At 37.2% G+C, this 20,861-nt stretch overlaps 1 protein-coding gene across 2 annotated transcripts in view; it reads right to left on the bottom strand.

Moving 5' to 3' along the window:
- GRID1 (glutamate ionotropic receptor delta type subunit 1) overlaps positions 1 to 20,861 on the bottom strand; it is a 519,369-nt gene that overhangs the window by 125,929 nt on the left and 372,579 nt on the right. For both annotated transcript variants that reach the window (XM_032695050.1, XM_032695049.1), the window contains exon 5: positions 1,173 to 1,226. In XM_032695050.1, the coding sequence (XP_032550941.1) occupies positions 1,173 to 1,226 (54 nt within the window). The remainder of the gene's footprint in view (positions 1 to 1,172; positions 1,227 to 20,861) is intronic.

Raw genomic sequence — 20,861 nt, 5'->3', positions numbered from 1 at the left:
TTCAGGCATCATGAAGTGAGTTTTAACATCTGAACAATAACACAGTGATAAAAAATTCACAAACACTCCCTGTGTATAAATATTTAGGGAAATATGCACTGTATTATCTTTATGTGAATATAAACACTGGCTCTCTGGGCATCTTGTTGATGTTTTGTAGTGGGTCATCACTGCAGCTGACAAACCAGGAGGTACTTAAATGTAACAAGGACCAGAAAGAATTTATAAAGCCTTCACAAGCTGGGATTTCACTCGCTTTCCCTAAAACCTATTTAATTACAGAGCCTTTCTAATGCCACACAATACAATTTAGTGTTACTATTAGAAGTTACCTATCCAAAATTAACTAGGTGCAAAGAAAGAAATGAAAAATTAACCAATGAATTTGTTATTAAATTAAAGCCTATGTATTTATAAAATAAAAATAAGACAGTGAACACTGTTCTTTTTAACTTAGATATTATGCTATCTTTTAATGAATCATTAGAAAAACCACAGATATATAAAATACTGAAATTTACCAGTGATTTATACATTATTATATATGATAAAACATTTCACTGCTTTTTAAATGCAAATCTGAACAGATTCTCATTAGAGTATCATGGTATTAAGGTAAAATAACTAATAACAGTAGCAGTACAGGACACCATTTACTGCAGACGAAACATCACATTTTGAATCTATGCAGTTCTGGATCTTGGCCAATACATCAACACAGTTCTGCACTAGAGAAAACCTGTGTATCATGTGAATTTGAACGAGCTGAGCTTGCAACCACCTCAGTGCTCTTTCCTGTCCTGGCACCTGTGTGAGGGCTTTCATAGCAGTGAAGAGTGAGCTCCTGGCAGATAGAGATGCCTATATTTGAGGTTTCTTTTGATATAGTCTCTGCTTCCTAAATTGCTAATGAAATAGCATCAACATACAGGTAAAAATAGAGTCTCCCAGCTGCTATGAGGTGTATTGGAAGCTTTATCTTGACCTCTGGTGTTCAACCTGTGCCAATTCAACTAAGACAGGTAAGCAGTGACACCGCAGAGTTTGCATCTTGTGCCACTGAAAAAGCAAAATGGTAAGTATATGCTCAGTTTGGTGTGTCAAAACATATGAAACAAAAAATGGTGGTGAGTCAATGTAGCAAACTGTGTTTTCTCTTTTGACTTTCTTACCTCGTTTACATAGACCCAGTGACTATCCTTTGATGCAAGGTTGGTTTCCACAGCCTACAAAAATAAAAAGAAACATAATAATAAAAATAAATAAAACATGTGAAACATATTCCAGGAAAAACTTATATAAAAATGTACTGTAAAGCTCATTTTGATTGTTTTCATTGTTATTGGCATTGTTTCAGTATAGTTCTTTTCATCTCTCCCTCTGCTGCTTCATGGGACAGTATCTTATTGATGGTAGTCACTTTTCCGTGACTTCAGTTCCTAACCCAAAGTACCCTGACCACGTATATATACCACAAATCATACTGCAGCAGGGTGATACATCAACATAAGGGCTTCTGTGATGAACAACTGAACACCAAACATGCAGTTCATGAGGTTTAACTTTTGTATGATATATTTAATGCATCCTACTAGGTTGGGTTTCTTTTCAACGTGCTTCCCAAAACATACTGTCTCTACCTCACTGTAACTCTGATAGTTTAATTGTTAGTTAACCTATTTCATGGAGAGCACCATGAAGACACTCAAGTGAAGTTCATATAAGTCATCGTCTCTTCATATTTACACAGTACTGAAGGTAAACTTATGATTTGCATGGTCACTTTTTCTGGCTTCCTGGTATGGACTTGGACAATCATTACATATTATAAAGAAACAGCCCATCTCAACAGTTAGCATATTTGTCCACACATAAGTAACCCTCATGGTTCACTAGGAATCTAAACCCAGGAAAGATTGCTGTCACAAACAGCACTACTAGTACTGAGGACCTCAGAGGAAAGATTTGGCAATATACATACAAGTTCCTAACTGTTTGACATAGATAAACTTAGTGGAAGACACTTAGCAGTCTAATAGAGCAATAGCAAGCACCAAGAGGTGTACATTACACTGCTAGAGATATTCTTAATATCCTGCTTAATACATGGTTAAACAATTACTATTGTGTATTCATCTCACCTAATAAAACAGGACAGTCCCAGTGCACATGTATTTCAGAAGGCAGTTCATTACACGAAGTTTTGAATGTTTCTGCCTTCAACAACTTCTTTCTTTTGTACCAGTATGACCCCATTTATTAAACAGATGTTCTTATTGCTCTGTTATAAAAAGTCCTATGAATCACTGAAATGAACACGGTTAAAAAACCAAATACAGATACAAAATACTTCCAGTTACTGCTTCTTAACCTGGATAATTTCTGAACTCTGTTCAAAAACAATTGCACTGATACAGAGAGACTCTGTAGACTGTGGCACTGGGCTGAGCAGGAACATCATCAACCACCTTCCTCTTCAGAACAGATTTGCATAATAAGCCTTTCAGACATTTAGCATCAGATGGGATGAATCACCTTCTCTGATGACACTGACTACAGATGACTGGCTTAGAATAAACGCCCACAACTTCTAAGGCTGCAGTGAAATGACAGGAGATCCATCCTTAATATAGGCTAAGGGAGTACTCTTACCTGATCCCAGAAAAAAAAAAAAAAACAAAGCAAAATTTCACTAAGTAGCTAACACCAACATTTTTAACATTAATCTTAATTTATACTGTGCTTTAAAAAAAAAAAGTATAAATTACTTGCCTAAATAAATGTGTTTTAAAATTTTACTCATTTGCATAGCCCACACAAACATAAGAAAAATTGTGAGCAACACACATATCTCCATCTATTTCTCATGTCCACAAGGTGAAGTACTCCTTTAAAGAGACAAAAATCCCAAAACAGAAATTGCAAACTCATGGAAAGAAAAAAATCCACACAGAGCACAGTAATTCTCTTCATCATCATAAACAGCATTATGGGAAAATAACAAAAACTGGTGTCAAAGCAGATGAGAACCACTAGAGACAACATTTCTGATAAAATAATCCTTTTCTAAGCGTGTAGTGAAAAATTGTCCCCCTTGGTAATTGTATCCTTTGCATTTATTCTAAACTGGTAGGAAAATTAAACTGACCACCTAATTGAGGAGTAGCAGCTCTTAGGAAAACTAGCAGTGATGAACAGGAGGGCAAAAACTTGTACATTTTCTCTCTATTCACCCCCAAACATGTTCAGACAAAGTCAAAATAGCCAGGTGCTATAACATATAGAGAAAAAGCAAAGTACTGCCAGCATTTGCAATACGGAATTAAATAATGCTCAGGTGGAGAGTTATTGCACTGGCTACAAAATGTGATTTATCTGCAACAGTGAGCAATTTATATGAATAAATGCTAAGTCTGAGGAGCTGAGCGAGCCAGGGAATTTGAAATGAATTATTGTAACTCATTCTGCTGGGTTCACATATGTGGGCCAAAGTTTTTAAAATGAGGTGCCTAAATTTAGGTTGCTAAGAGTTTCTCTTTAGTCATCAGAGTGCTAGACCATTCAGTGCTCCTCCTACAGAGACGATGGCTCTGCATTCTAATAGCTTGAAATGTATTTAGAAACATCTCCGTAGATAGTCAATTTTAAATAGCTCTAAACATCTCCAGTTAAGAACTGCAACACATAGCATGAACTTTTACTCGAAAACCAAACATGCTCAGAGGGAGCAGAAACTTCTTGCGTTTTGTGCTTCAGATTTTGCACCATGTTTACCGACTTAATGTCTTAAAAAATCCTAAAAAACAAAATTATTGTAAAACATCTCTTGGAAGTTTCGACTTTCTGATAGCACCAGTGTATTCCCGGAGGCTCATGAAAGTTAAGCAGTGTGAAGAGCAGGGTCCTGGACACCTGTGATATCACAGGAAAATTTACTGAGAAATCTCAGAATAAGAAAGAAATTACAGGTTTGTAAGTTAGGGAGTTTATTTTACTTTAAAGAGGAAAAACATATCAGCACTTGGAAGATTGCGGTCACCCATTTTTAATAATTCAAGCTGTTCAAGGTCTTGCCATTTGCTTATGTTTGTGTCCATCCATTCAAAAAGAAAAGAATGGTTTATGAAGCATCCTTGAAGAATCTATTACAGCCTATTTCATAAATGCACTCTATATAAAAGAAGTAGACTAGGAATTTGTGAGATCACTGTGGCTGAGGAAAAGTGCTGCCATCTATTGGGGCAGGATTCACATGTTAAAATACGTAATGGGGATTTTTATGAAAAAAAAAATTACGTTCAAAATGTCCCTGTTCTTTTTATACTTTATATGTACATGGGGTCTAGTTGGCACTTGGGAGTAATGCTTCACAATATTCCTATCAAATAGAAAATCTACTTTTGAGATAAACAGCACACTGGAAATTAAAGAGCATCCATCTTTCCTTTATTTTCTCTTAGAGTAGCAAATAGCTTCTACAAATTTGGAAAAAAGAGGTTTATTTGAGACTGAATGCCCTTCTTCCTCCCCAACTACATTTAAAGAGCCAAATGTAAAATGCAGAACCCAAACAAGAGAATTGTAATACACTCAGTGGACCACTATTAGTGACATCATATAAATGATATTATCAGAACTGGGCCAGAATTGGAAGATGGGAAGGGAGCAGCAAATGTAGAAAACTGTTTACAATTTCTCAGTAGAATGCATTTGCAATAGCAATGAAATAAGAAGACACTGGAAATCAAAATACGAGCATTAAGATTTCAGATCTCATAGCAACAATGATAAAAGAAAAAATAAGGCTGGATGAAAAACGGTCAAAGATAGTTTCATGTATATAGTTTTGTTTACTTTTAAATATATAACAAAATAATCTACTGTCAATAATCCATGACAACATTATTTTACTGGAATACAGCAAAGAGCAAATATTTACATTGCCTTTATGAATAAGTAACTTGGTTCATTATTTTATTTAATGGTAGTTGCAGGATTAAAAGGAGAAGTTAGGAAAGTAAGCAATAAATATTGCTATGTTTGGAAATAAATCAATTCTGCAGAGGGAAAAAAAAAGGAACAGAAACAATCCTTTCCTCTCCAAGGATACAATGGTTGACTAGTAATGGGGAAGGCTCTCTTCCACAATACCTGACTGCTTTGCCAGGGTCAACACCTTGCTGTTAACAGCAACAAGGAGCCTACCTAGAAAGGAATTCAAGGATGAGTGGCCAGACACAACTGAGAGGGATGCTGGTGAGCGTTCAAACAAACGTAGGCAGACTGTTTCAGTGACAGCAGGATGTGCTAAAGAGTTTAGAATTACATGCTTCAGTGTTATAGTTGTAAACCTGTTGTCTCCTTACTATGTACCCAGGGGAACAGGAGTAGGAACGTCTGGAAGCCCCACAATCAACCCCAGGATCCTAGAAGGAAATGTCTTGCAGGTGGCAAACACAGCTGTTCCTGCTGTGTCTCAATTTTTGGAAACAAGGGTTGCTACCCTGAGATCCATGATATAAAAGAACCACCAGACTGTTTTACTGGGAGGGATATCAAAGTAGCAAAGGTTATTACTTGTACATCCTTTACCTTAATGGTGAGCATAAAGAGCATCATAGTTTTCCAGAATGAAAAAATGAAATAAACTGGGGTATTCACAGTTAGAAAATAATTTGCAAAAAGTGTCCTGAGAGATACTGGAAGAACATAAAATCAAAACTATTGCCAGCTGTCACAGTTTAACCCCAGCCAGAAACTAGCCAGCTTGCTCACCACCCTCATCTATCCCAGTGGGATAGAGAGGAAAATCAGAAAAAAAAAAGTAAAACCTGTAGGTTGAGAAAAGAGCAGTTTAATAATTGAAACTAAATAAAATAATTAAAAAAATAACTGTAATAAAAAGGGAGACAACAAAAAGACAGAGAAAAATAAAACCCCAGAAAGGCAAGTGGTGACCAATACAGCTGCTCACCACTCGTTGACCGATGCCCAACCCCTTCCCGAGTGATTGGTGGCTCCCATCCAATTCTCCCCAGTTTATATACTGGGCAGGATGCTCTGTTGTGTGGAATATCCCTTTGGCTATTTTGGACCAACTGTCCTGGCCATGCTCCCTCCTGGCTTCTTGTCCACCTCCTCTCTGGAAAACATGGTAAACTGAAAAGTCTTTGAGTAAGCATGACTTAGCAACAACTACAACATCACTGTGTTGTCAACATTATTCCCATACTGAATGCAAAACACAGCACTGTACAGCCAGTAGGAAGAAAAATTAACTCTATCCCAGCTGAAACCAGGGCACCAACCAATGACTAATTACAGCTGTCATCAGAGAGCAGATACACCTGCAATGCGGTGAATGCTCCGTGTCACTGGCGATACATCGGATCATCCCCAGACTCCAGCTCCAGGAACCAGGCCCTGTTACGAAGCCACTCCTACACAGTTGTATTCCTCTTGAGACGCCACTGCAGAGCCCTACCAACCAGACAGACAGACCATGCTCAGCTCCAGGGTCGTTATGTTAAGGAAACTTCCCTGTCCGTCTGTCCAGGACCCGCTCTTGGAGTCACACTCACACCACCTGAGCAACCCCCTGAGGCACTGATGTCCCTGTGCAGCTGCACCCCCACACTCTCACACTAAGGTTTCCTCACGAGCTCAGCCCCAGATTTCCCATAGCAGAGTCTCAGATGAACTAATCTTTAAAACAGTTTAATCTTGTTGCAATAACTAAATAACAGCTTGAGTTGGTACATCTGAGGAGGGACCCTAAACAAAGGAAATCTTGGGGTTTTATACTCTCGCAGCATAAGCGTGGGACAGTCTGGGGGTTGTTGGCTCCAGCCCTATCCCTCAGTGTCCCTCATCTGGCTGTGCCACAGGTCCCTGAGCCCTTTGTCATGCAAAAGGGTCAGCAGTTCATGTCCTCCTGTCTGAGGCTCCCACCCAGAGCTCAATTTGGAGCTCGCACTGCAGCTGCACCCCGAGCTATCTGCACTGGATGTGTTCCTCAACACTTACAGCAGAAAACCAGGCACAGAATGTGTTGGCCAGTAAGCATCTGAAGAAGCAGCCTGCAGAAGACCCAAGTTTTTTTTAGAGACCAGGGCAGTGGAGGATGAGGTTAGGAAATACTCAGGGTCAGCTCTACAATATGAAACTAGTAAAAAAAATTAAAATACGCCTTTGTCGCATCATCATAGGCAAATATCCCAAAACTCTGGTTCTTCTGAGGGAATTTGTCACCTTTCCCTTCATATGTCTAAAACAACCAGCATGACAACGACAGATAAAACTCATTGTTACCTTTTCTTTCTTTTCCTCTTTTTTTTTTTTATTTTTTTTTTTTTTTTATTACTCATAATGAAGCTGTAAGTAAAGGAGGGTTTGGGGAAGTAACCCTGTCTAAATCTCAGCTATTTGCAAATCTTTCATATGGGATCAGCCTCAGCCCTTACAATTCATTACCTGCTCACTTCACATTTGCCACTGAACAGGTTTCAAAAGAAAATTGTTTCCAACTCTCATCCCCAACAAGGTTGTAGCTAGTCACCTGCTTCCAAAAGCAGCTTTTCTTTTTCCTTTCTCTTCATATCCTTGCAGAAATTATTTGCCTACTGTCTTATCTTCTCCCATCCCCCCAAAATAAGAAAAAATAATTCAGAATCATTTTGAAATCTACTATAGTAAAACTGCAGTAGGGAAGAAAAAGAATCTCTATCTTCTTTATAGCATTTTGTAACCCTGAGTCAAACCTAGGTCCGGCTGCTGGTTTCATTGTAGGAGATGGAGTTATATTTTTTGAAATGGCTTTGTTCTTGATTTAAATATCCAGGAAAGCATCCTAGGAATCAGGGAACAGGTTTTGATCCCAAAGAAGAGCTACAGACCAAATTTCCAATGTAATACATCTGACAGTAATTAATTGGATAATATCGAAGTGCATCTGTTTATCTGAGAAGTTTTGTGTATGTCTTGGATACAAATAAGTTAAGATAACAGATATAAAAAAGTCAATTTTAGTAGAACAGATGGGTTCACTCTAAATCCCCTATATATCCAATTTATATTTAGAAATTTCTTCAATTAAAATAGTGCAGTCCTTGTCCAGGTGTGATTTGCATAGGTAATAGAACTTCACAGAAAAACAATTTCTCTGTAGCAGTAAGTATAATTCTTATACTTCCCTAGAACCTTCTTTCTCTTGCATTTTAAATAAATACCTCTTGGCTCAGTATCTCCAGAGGACCTTTGTTAGATTAAAAATAAAATAAACATTACTAGCCACAATAAATAAATTATTTATATAAATATTATAATTCTTATACCATACTTAAGAACACTCAAAATGGATATATTTTCTAAAGCTTAATTGGTAATAGCACCATTAGAACAGGGATTAATAAAAAATTTTTAGTACAACATCACAACTCTAAATGAAAAGTCATAAAACTGTGATATTTTGGACTAATAATCTTGAAGAGAAAAAAATCAATTGCAGTAAACGGGATCAGGTCTGTAAGTTTACTTTTCTTATTTAATACAGGTTCATTAAAATTTCTAAATGTCATTTCAAAATGAAATATTAAATTCTTCCTTCTCTAAATGGAAAAAAGGGAATTCAAAGGGTTTCCATGACATATTTTTTCAGATAAGAAAATCCACTGAAATTGTCCCTTTCTTACTGAACATCACTTTCCATGAAGAATTAGTACTTCTAATAAAAGTAAGTTTTGCCAGAAAATCTATATTCTTCCTTTTTTCTGAACATATTTCTAGAAAAGTGCAAGTACGTGATTTTTAAGAAGCACTTTGCAGGCTCACAAAGTCTCTGTCTTTAACTGATCACTACACCTCGTCTCAGTAATACACTTAATTTCCCTACTCTTACGATAGGAACTGTCAATTCCAAAACTTGGTAGGTATTAGCTTTGTACAAGTCATTAATGAACCACAAGCACAACGTCCTTTTAGCACCCACATTTTTTGATAATTTACTATGAGTAGTACTTCATTCTTAGTATACACTCTACAAACATAGTACTGAAAGCCCTCACTCAGAGGGGATGTTTTTTCAAGTTATGCACTGTTACATTAAAATATGGAGCCTGATATTTCCCTCTTTCTCTTCTGCAGAACTGCATTGCTGAGAAAAGCTATTCTTCCCTCCGTGGTACTGATGAAGCACAAGTAGTAACTGAAAGGCTGTCATGAGATTGGATGGTATTTTAACCATTGTAGGCTCCTCCATTAATATAAGCCTGAAAACCTGGCCTATTCAGCTGGAATCTCCCACAAAAGATAGGCCAGATTGGTCACGTTGATCTCTATACTCTCCTACTGAGGTGCCTGGTCATTAGTCTGAGGTAGCTATCCAAGGTTCTTGTTCCCCATAAACTCGGTAATATTCCATTTATGGCCTCTGTCTAAATGATATGATATCGTCCTTTCTTGACCTCCATTTCAGTTCCTCCACAAGCGAAATAACTCAGCCTAACGGAGGGAGGGGTGAGGAATAAAAAGAAAAAAAACCACAGGAGGTGGGAGGGAGAGGGGAAAAGAGAAAAAAAAAGGGAGAAAAATAAAAAGTGGGGGAAGACGGAAAACACATTCCCAAACACCACCCCCAACTGAGTTCCATTTCTGGTTGCTAACAAGACAGTTTATGCAAACAGGAGTAAATATGACCCAAACCTTCACCAGCTTTTAGCACACACCCCTACAATTGATGAATGCTAACTAGAAGGTGTACCCAATATTTTGCATAATGTGATTTCATAACAACACAAACAAATATACTAATAATGCATTTTGAAGTTTGCACTGCGCTAGTTTCCTATTACTTAGGTCATAGGGATCAGAAAAAAAAAACTACACCAAAGAAAACCTGCATAAAAGATTAATGTTAATCAAGAGAAGTACTGGAGATGAAGAAAACTGTAAGGAAGATTGGGAGAAGAGCAATTATGGACTGCAACTTCTCCTGGCTGCACAGCTGTAATGTTCTTGAGTCACCATTGTAATATAGGTGGAACTGCCTATTGTTCTAACTTTAATCATTTCAATGTAATGCATTGGATTTCTGTTTAATCTGATTCCCATTTTATATGTAATGCTTATTACAATCAATTTGTGTTGCCATTCCATTTAGTGCATATTCCACTGAATGAGGCATAAAAATACCGTACATGGAACTCTTCCAAAAGCATTCAGTAAGAATTTGCTTTTCAAAGCTCAAATGTCACACACTGTTTATAAACATGGTAACTGTTGACCATTTAACTACACTGCAAAGTAGTGACACCGGGTAATTGCACAGCTGTCAGAAAGCAACATTTCCGTAAAGACATAAATCTAATGTTAAATAAAGAACTAAACCTCTCAGAAATACAGTATTTAAAATTTTACCATAGCCAGATATTGAGTTGAATTTGAAGACTCTATGAAATCTTTGAGAAGAATAACTAGATTTTGCTCCTTGACTTGCTGAATTTCTTCTTGAAAATAACAGGTTTGTACATCTGTATCCTATTAAAAAGCCTCAGGTTTTTAGAGACAATTTTGTAATGCTTTGTTAAGAAATGTGCACCCGAAAGAGTCAAAACTCCAGAGAATAAATTCAAATTCATCAGAACTGGCCAGCACTTGGACTTGGGTCTTTTTTTGGTTGGTTTGCTTTGGTTCCCCTCCTGTCTCCCATTAAGAGAAGAAATTGCCACTGAAACAATTTAATAGTTTAAGTCTTCAGTCTGTAATGCCTACAGGGGGTTGAGTGGACATTGCTCTGAAGGTTGAAAATGCTTTTACAGGCATAGACCCCAGGTAGACAGCCTATTTTCAGCATGGATGATTGGTTTCTGTTCTCATAATGAGCAGCCATTCCACAGTCAGGATATAACATGTTCCAGTGCACACCACCAGTCTCATACACTGTGCTTTCTCAGCTCTACTCAGAACAATGGCTTAAGCTCCAACTTCAGTTTAAACTGCAAGTTCAAGATAACTTTATAGATTTTGCACAGAGTTTTACAAAGTTTGAGTTTTGCAGGTATAAACAGCAGATGGCAACTATATCATTAAAGGAAGATGTAAATTTCTTATATTTTCATCATGCACACACTTTACACATTCCTAATTTCCCCTATGAAGAGACATATGCTTTGTCTTGACAGCATGATAGCTGAACTCCCAGGATTATCTATCATAAACTCTGAACTGAAAGAACTAGCTATAGTATGAAGAGACCACGTTGATTTTGAGGAACTTACAGTTTTAATACTGATTCATTGCCTCTAGCACAAAGTGCCAAACCACAATGCAAGGCTGCTATTTTACATAGGTTATGGGTTTTTAAACTCAATGAACTTGGAAAGATATGTCAACATCAAAGGTTACCCTATCCAATATCCATCTTTTCATCCATTGGTATACATGCTTTCTCTTCTCTTAACATTTTTAAAAATCATGTCTGGTTTTAAAAGAAAGATGACACTAGTCAGCCTGAAACATAAAGTCTTTCAAACCAGCCCTTTTCTGCCTACAGCATTCTTATTTTAAATTGCAAAACAAAGACATAAATAAAGGAAAATCCTTACAGGTCTGAGGATCTTCTTGTCAGTCACAGGGCACTTTAAATGCACAAACATGCCACAGGCTGTGTGAGCATTAAAGCACACCTTAAAGATCACCTTAACCATCTCAAACCACAAGATTCTGCCTGATCAGCTTTGCCAAGAGGAAAAAGTATTTGCTGTTCTTTACACTGCCTGAGGATACTTGCCTGCTGTGTATTTGCCAAGTGACAACTCTTTCCTTCCTCTAGGAAGAAGGAAACCATGGAGAGCAGTAATGGTGGTAATGGCAGAGCTAACTCTCCCTCAGGATGTCCAGCCTTAATGAAGACTTACGGGCTAATGAAGGTTATGCAGAGGCAGCAGGCCCCCAGCACAGTGCACATGTACAGTTCCCCTGCCAATGGGAAGGAAGCACAAACAAATTTACTTTTGGTTCACAGATTTTTCCTCCAAGCAGATGTTCAAATATTCACCACATGAGTTCAATCCTGTGATGTTTTGCACCTATACTTTCTCAAAGTTTGCATAGGTGCACTGGAACCCCCGTGGTGATCTCATTACTGCCAGTCTGTATCAGCTTTACCTTTGACAGCAAGAATGATATTAAAAATATATATTTTAGTATGGGGCATGAGCAGATTTAACTGGAAAACATACTTACTTTTTCCAAAGGCTTACACACAGTTATTCAGAAGAGTATGGCAGTTACTAATTAAAAAAAACAAAACAAAACAAAACAAAAAACAACAACAACAAAAAAAACAAAACCAAACAAAACAAAACAAAAAAACCAAGACCAAAACCTTTTTTATCCTTTGAAACATTTTCTGCTTCATCTAACTAACAGAAGCTCACACAGTATTTGCAAGGTTTTAGACAAATGGGTTTTTGAGAATGAACCATTCTACACTGACTGGAGGAACAGCTTATCTTCTGACTCAAGGGAAACTTGCATTCATTAGACTATGTTTTGATTCTGTTCTCAAAACTAAATAATGTTTAGCATTTGAAGTTCTGCAGGTTTTTTTCCCCACTGTTTCCAAGGCAGGATTTAGACAAAACACAGATTTGTGTTAGAATTTCCATGTACCTGAGTTTCACTACAAATCCAGAGAAAAATAAAAAGTGAAACTAATAGGCTTTTGATTTCAAAATCTGAGCTTGTTTGGCTGGTGATATCCTACCCGTAGCACTGATTTCTATCATTCCATCCATGTAAGTATGAAAGGATTCAAAGGGGAAATTTCTATTGCATCTAATTAAAGTAACCTGCACCTCACTGACAAAAAATAAAGTACATTATATGGTAAATCATTTATGCAGGACAATTTATATAGAGGCACATTGGTCTATGTTATAAAACCCTAATGATCTGCTTAGAGGAGGAAAACAGCCCCCAGATATTATGGAATGAACACAGTTTTAAGTTTGTGACAAACTATGACTAGAAAACAAAAATTGAACAAAAAATGTTCAATGGATTCAGATTTCAAGCTAATATACAAAAGCATCCATCAAGTGTTAATTTCTTTTTCTGAAGATAAGGTGACAGCAACCTGTTGTGTAACAAGACAACAGAGAGTGCAGAACACGGAATTTGGCATGTAATCCATCCTCCTTGAGGGAAAATCTATGGGAGATGGAAACGAGAATCATCTGTTAGTTGATTGTAGCTTTATTCCTAAAATCTGTGGTGTGGTTAGGGTTTCCATGTTTGCAGAATATACACTGAACTTTTGAGTGACACAAAGGCCATGTATTTGAGCACATATTATAGACATCTTTGGCTATGACTGAGCAGCAGTTAACTGCAAAACTGGGGGAAAAAAAAAAAGGTTTTACCTAAGAAAAAATTTAAAAAGGACAGTGCCTTGGAAAGCCAATAAGCAGAGAGTGTCAAAACAGAAGTTTGAGAGATGTAATGTTTGTGCAGATGTAATGATAAAGAGAGGAGGAATAAAACATGACATCAGAATGGACATTTTTAAGTCAGGGTTACATCTGTTTTTACAGAAAACTCAAAAGAGTCTGACAAGAAATGTTACTAGCTGAAAGAAATTGAATAAAAACAGATCCTTGTATAGTTACCTGATGGAAATATAATGGAAATATAATCACCTGATAGAAAGCATGGAAGAAAAGAACTAAGGACTAGAGATGCATTTGGAGACATGGGAGAAATTATCTTTTTTTTTTTTTTGTAAGAAAATGCACATGAAAAAATAATAAAAATATTAATTTAACCTGATGTGAGTTGTAAATACCTGCAAACAAAAAGACCTGGAGCATGTGGGCACAAGACAAGACAGAGGAGGGATCAAATATAGCAAGAAAAAGGGTTGTTAACAGGGCAAGGCCGTTGTAAAGAGAAACAGAGATGCTGTATAGAGTAAAAAGACAGACAAATAAAGAGACCAGAAGAACTCAGCAAGCACAGAGGAAGGTAAAATCCAAGGGCTGAGACCTATGGTTGATGAGGACAACACATAGAAGATAAAAAAATCATAAATGAAGAAGAAGGGAAAGGGGACAGGAGAGGTGGGAGGCAACCACAAATCAGATGAAGGAAAAAAAAATTGAGAAGATTGGAGATTCACACAATTCCAGGAACTGTTGAATTGCATGAGGGACAAATTGACTGGCCTGTCATCAGAGAGCACAGAAGGAAGAGGTCAGCAAGCTAGGACAAGAAATATGGCCTCAAGGCAGAAAACAAATAACAAAGAAAGAAGAAAAAAAAGTCTTTCTTCACTTAGGACAGGTGTCATTGTAAAGTTACTTCCAGATGAAGTAATATTTATATATAGGTGAGATAGATGTACAGTGCAAATTAAAGTAAGATGCAGCTACTGAAGAGGAACAGACAGATAAAAGACTTGTGGTAAAAAGAAATGGTTAGTAAATGTAACCACTGAAAAGCATTTTCATTAAAATGAACATTTCTTTGGTCATTCTTTCAGAAAAGACTTTCAGTGCCAGCCTTTAGGGAGTCTGAATCCACTAAAAGAAAAATTAAATATTAAAAAGCACAGAGGACTCACAGTCTCTAAAGCTACTTTTAATTTGTGAGACTATAAAAATTTTTTAATGAGGATATACTAACAGCCATGTCCAGAGAGTGCAAGATGCAAAACCAGCAATAAGGTAAATACAAATATAATGACAGAGTCAGAAAAGGAATGATACTTGCATAGTAAGATAAAAGACAAAGATAAAGAAATAAATAAGGACATCATGGTAAAATGGACTGAATCTGTGTAATGCAAGGGAAGTTTAACAAAGGAAAGAAAGACTTCTTGGGATAGCAGCCCTACAGACAAAGTTGAATAAAGAAGAATAACCCTTACCTATTAAAATGTTCTGCAGGTGTGGTGTTCATATAATAAATTTTAAAATCTCAAAGCCAGAGCAAAAAAATAACTACAATAGATCTTGTAAAAAAGTGCAATCATTAGTTAAATGAAGTTAAGTACAGTGAAGGTTCACAGCTTCACAACAGAGGACCTTAAAGAATTTCCATATTTCCTGTATCTGCTTAGATTTTGAGCTTTTCAGTTATCTTATTCACTCAGCAGTTACTCCCTGTGGAACCTGAGAGCTTTAGTTGTTTATTTAATATTATCAGCAATGAATCTGACAAATACTATTAAAGGAATTAACTATGACAGAAAACTAGGAAGTATGATAAATTCAGAGGTATTTAGAGAGCATTTAAAAAGATGATGAATTCTGAAACCAGGTAAGATAATTATGCTGAAATTCACTGCTTTGAAAAATAAGGTCATGTACTCAGATAACAAAACAAAAAAAATTTATTATTTTAAACTTCATCAATTTGAAAAACACCAGAGATGCTATTACAGCTTCATTGTCTGTGATCTAGCAATTTTCACACCCATGAACAATTAGATGTTAATATATATATATGCATATATGTATATACATATCAGTTGAAATGCTATCATTAGAGTAAGAAAGCATGAATATCAACATAGAGAGAGATTCCTCTAGTCACTAGCAGGTTGAGAGTAGAGTTTAAGTTTGGATAGTTTAGTAGCAGAAACATAAGACAATATGCTTGCTGCATTTCAAGTACTATATTAAGTACCTCAGCAGGATAAAAAGAAGGCATCCCAACTGCTAAGCTCACAAGGCCATGCTAGCACAAAGACATATGGATACTAGTAGGATCACAGATATATTCTGGCCAAGAATAGAAAGGCTTCTAAGTATTATGGGGAGATTCTATATTCACCTCACAACAGCAGTGGCAGGCCAAAATACACACAATTCCATTCCAGAAAACTGCATGATTAGTTCATGAAAGTGTGGAATATATATTTATTCATCATGGTGACCTCTGTTCTCTGGGGACAGCAGTGAGCCATCCAGGAGGTAATTTCCTATCTTGTACCCCTGACACAGTACAGAGACACAGCAGCAGCCTCCTGGGTGAGAAAGGCACAAAAATATGCACTTTATATATTACAGACCATGGCAGAGCTGAAAGAGTTAACACCGAGGCCCCGTTTCTATTAGAAGCTCATTCAAGGTTTAATATCTCAGATGTTGTAAATTGCATCTCCTGGAACTTGGCAAGCATCTCGTCAGCTTCAATACAATTTGTTTTTCCAGATCCAAATTGTTTTTAAAAGATTAAGGTGTTCTAATTTTTTAAGGCATTAAGTACAAAAGCAGTAATCCTTTACCATTGTGATAAAGGTTGTCTACCATAATATTTATTATTTACTAAAGCTTGACTGTCAAAGAAAAGGAACTTATTTTTCAAAGTCTATTTATTTATATAGCTGAATTGTTATATTATGAATTTGGGGATGAGAAAAGAAGACTGATTACTTCAGCTCTGAAGAACTTGCACAAAAATAAATATGATTCAAGACTTAATAAAGTAATATGGCATGAATATTAGCTCCATTCAAGTCAAGGGGGACAAGATTTCGTCCTCAGGAGTCTTTTGTCTCTCAAATATTGCTTCAAATCCTGCAAAACTGATGGATTCAGAAGACTATTAAGAGCCAGTTAGTCCATATATTTTAGTTACAAACAAGTACATACCAGAGGTAAGTAAAGAAATCTGAGACTCTACTTTCTTGATGAGAGTAAGTGTGACAGAATTCTGGAGAGGGTTGTCCAATTCAGGCTGGTATCACCCCCACTGGTGAAAATCAAGATATAGAAGAGTTTTCAATAGAAGGGAATAAGAAGGAAGTAAAAAGGTATGATGATACCTTTTTTTACAATTGGAAATTAAGGTAGAGAGATCAAGTGCATGCTAAACATCACCCACAGCACATGACAGGACAAGGAGCTCAAGTCACACATCCTTCTTCAAGACCTTCAACAGTACCATTGCTTTAAAAATCTGGATTATTTTTTACCTTCAGTAGAAGGGTCCATCACAGCAAAGGATGTGGTTGAACCTGCTGGTTTCTGCTCCAGAGGAGGGAAAAGGCAGCACACACTTGGAGATACACTGTCAATATCCCAGAAGTCCTTGCCAGAAATGCATTCTTACCATTGTCTCTTTTGGTATCTCTGCTTGAAAAGTACTTTAAAGATGTGTACTCCTGGCTATGCACATAAATCTATGTCTTTTACCACTTTCTCTCTTATACCATTCGAACTGAAAACAAAACCTGAGCTTATAAGAATATCACTGCAAGTTTGCACTTGCAAATTCTATCCCACTGCGTCGCGCCTGCAGCTACTCCTAAGCCTGTGTTTGATTGTTTATTAATTGAATGCTGGAAAGTGGCAGAAAGATCTCTCCTTCATGAATCTGAAGCTCACAGCCAGAACTGTCAATCCATAATCCATATCTACTCCTTCCCTGGGTAGATATACACGTGTTTGTGTCTATGCACATTTGTATGGATATACTCCCACATATATACATATATATATACACACCCCCCTACGCGGCTGTCTGGGGACAGGCACATAAAACAGAAAAAAGGAAAATGGAAAGAAGAAAGCATAAAGGGTATGCTCCAAGCATAAAGGGTATTTTAAACGAAGTTGAGTTCTCGCCACACTGGATGGGGACTCAGAAAAATTGACTCCTGGATTTACCATAATATTCCTGGGAAAATATGAGCAAATTTTCTCAAATTTTATATACAGGGATAAGTAACTCCATAGTATATATGTGCATTTTGATAGAGACTTATACATATATTCATGCATAAAATGTTGCAAATCTAGGACTGACACAGGTAGGCAAACCACTGTTGCAACTGTTCAGGGATCTCCATCATACAGAACAGCAGGATTCTATAGGTAGCTATGCTAACAAGTAAACAAGGTTTGTACGTGTTTTGACTGTTGACTTTTAAGCTTGGCTATATCTAAATAAGATTTATTGGTTAAAGTAAAAATTTTCCTGGAAATCCAATATAAATTATTAGAGCACACAGTTTGTTCTACTTATATGTCATGCATTCATTCCCTTCTGTAGCTTTAGGAAAAAGAAAACAGAGGAGGGCAGTCCTTTGAAAACCATTTGAATATATACATTTTTCTGCCGTCATCTGTTGGCTTCTGGGAGAAAGATGCCTTTCCCATCCCCTGCTAGATTTCCTACTGCCTTGCCTTTGAGAGCACATTTCACCACTTCAGTTAGCTGTGTCAGATGAGATACCACATGGCTGAGCTCTGTGCAAATTGCCTCTCACAGCAGCCTCGTACCATGCTCAAACATCACCTTCCCTCACCTCCCATTGTTCCCTGTTTCTTTTCATTAAGTCTCTTCAGCAATTCTCTCTAAAATCTGTGTCTTGGCTGTCTCTCTGTCAGCTGACTCTTTCCTGTCCCTCTCAACAAGCACAAGACATTACTCACCTGTCTGTGCTGCGCAGCTGAAACAGAAAAGCTATCCGTCAAGTGAGAAGACTGCAGCACACTCCGATACCATTACTTTGCTTTCCCTTAGCTACTCCATGCTCCCTATTCCAGAGAAAGATTTATTTCCCAAATTAATTACAAGTACACTGCCAGTCTTTATTCTGGAACCCTCACCAGCTATTTACTCTGTTCCAAACTCAGAGACAAATGGAATTGTTTGTAGCCAGCTGTAGATAAACTTCTACAAACATAAAACTCTTCCTCCATACCGCCTTTATTCCCTTGTCTCATCAGACACATTGAAGAGCCTACTACAGCTCTGTGAAAACCCTACACCATTGGTTCTCCTACTCTTTTTAAAATGAAAGATAACCTGGAATTTTGAGCCGTGTGTATCTTGTTTTCTGGGTCTTGGTTAAACAAGGTATATTAGGTTTTGTAAGGTATACTCAAAAAGACTAACTTCCAACATAAACTTTTATTTATTCAATTTTGGTTATTCTAACACCTGTTCATACTCAAGCCTTCTTGCTCAGAGACCTCTGCCTCTATGCTGGGGGTGGAGCCACTGACAGGATTCACCAGCTCTCACTCTCTCTTGTGTTCAGAGATGTGACCCTACACCACCTGAAACTGTGCTGTGAGAAACAAGCAGAATGAGCCTTCACCGGCTTTCAAAACCCAAGCAAATTTATTTTCTACCCCATCTACCTATATAGTTAAAAAACAGGGAGGACATTTCTTGGCTTCAGTAAACAGGAGTAAAGAGCCATTGCAATTCTCAATTCTCATTTAGCATAGCCACAGAAACTTATTTGTGTAAAAGCTATGCATACATGTATGCATACTCTTCCAAACACCCTCTACCACAGGGTATTTAATCCAAACCAAGTGTCATAATTTTGTCTGAAAAATTATACTTGTTCAAAAAAACCAAAACAGTAACAACAAAAACCAACCAAAACAACTATCTGGCACTCTTACACTGTTCTCATTTGAAATTCCACTGTTATAACCCATGGTGGATTAAGAGCAACCAAAGAACATAATATCAGGATGGATTTTAAACTTTTATTCCTGTAATTTAAAATTAACTAGGAAATCATACAGGTTTTCCAGGCTTCACATGGACCTGTATCCTTCTCTACTGAAGGATTACTGATGTGACTACTGAACATTATTAAAAAACTTGAACTTTCATTTAGTAACTGATTATTGCTCAATACACTAATTGTTTCTCAAGTTCTACTTTTGAGCTACATGCCTGGCCAGCTTGGGAAACTACTATATACAATCTTAAGCTTTGCTATTCCATCCCATTGCCAGGGAAGGCTTGCAACCTGTCTCAAAAGAATAATTGTGGTAATAACTGAAATAAACTGAGATGTCTTGTCTTTATCACTGCTTGAATTACTACCACAGAAAATGAGGTGCCTAGGAAAAACAAAAAAGATGTTAGAAGCATCTGTCTGATGCAAAAATCAAAGTTGCTTCAATGTTTTAAGTAAAGTTACAGCAAATCAAAAATGGCTGTAAATTTTCAATGCCATACTTTTTGAATCAATAGGATTTAAAATGTATGACTAATTGGGCTGATACAAATTTCCCTGTTGAATTTACATACATAAATGTTTGCAGAATTACCCTTTATCTAAGTAATTATGCCACCCTCAGTTACATGATATACAACGATAAATTACTGATCAATCTTTACGACAGGCTTTTCTTACTGAGTAATCTAATGACAAGAATGGGTACAAGGCGAAAATCAGAACAAAGCATCACCACTCCTTCCATCTGAGTGTGTCAAAGGCACATACCATGTGGTATTTTCACAGCAAAGCAAGACCTGTCAGCTTTTCCTCAACCTTCACCCTCTGACAGAGCTGACAATGTGTTGCCATCACGGGAGTGCTTCCAGAAGACCCATCATAGAAATACGTCCTCCCTCTCTCTCCCAGACAGGACTGCAATGCTGAATTCCTTTGTGCCACATACAGCTCCAGGCTGAGGAGACAGACTTGATATCAGGAGCCATGTTTGATGCAGAAAGAGCAATAATTGAAATTTTCACCCTTGTTTAAACAGGGAGGTGGCAGTGGGGCTGCCTAAGAAGAGAGTAGCAGGAATGCCCCTCCATGCCCTGTGTAAGGTTTCAGAGGAAATGCTGGAGGAATGTCCACCATAATTCCAACAGCTCTGAGGGGCCTGGTTAGCTTGTTTGCAGTTCCCTGTAGCTGCTATACCATATATGCAGCCTCTCTGACCATGTAGTTTCCAGTTTGCTTCTCAAAGGGCAGTTTTATAGCCCTTTCTGAAACACTTGCATTGAGGATATTCTGCAATGCTGCTTCATTCTTTCTAATCAGTAAAAGGGGAAGTGGTTCCTGGAAAAAATATTCCCCTCAGCTTTCTTTA

This window comes from Chiroxiphia lanceolata, chromosome 8, assembly GCF_009829145.1.
Source record: "Chiroxiphia lanceolata isolate bChiLan1 chromosome 8, bChiLan1.pri, whole genome shotgun sequence".
NCBI classification, from domain to species: domain Eukaryota; kingdom Metazoa; phylum Chordata; class Aves; order Passeriformes; family Pipridae; genus Chiroxiphia; species Chiroxiphia lanceolata.
Note: the sequence above shows the minus strand (reverse complement) of the source record. Positions and strands in the feature narration are given on the sequence as shown.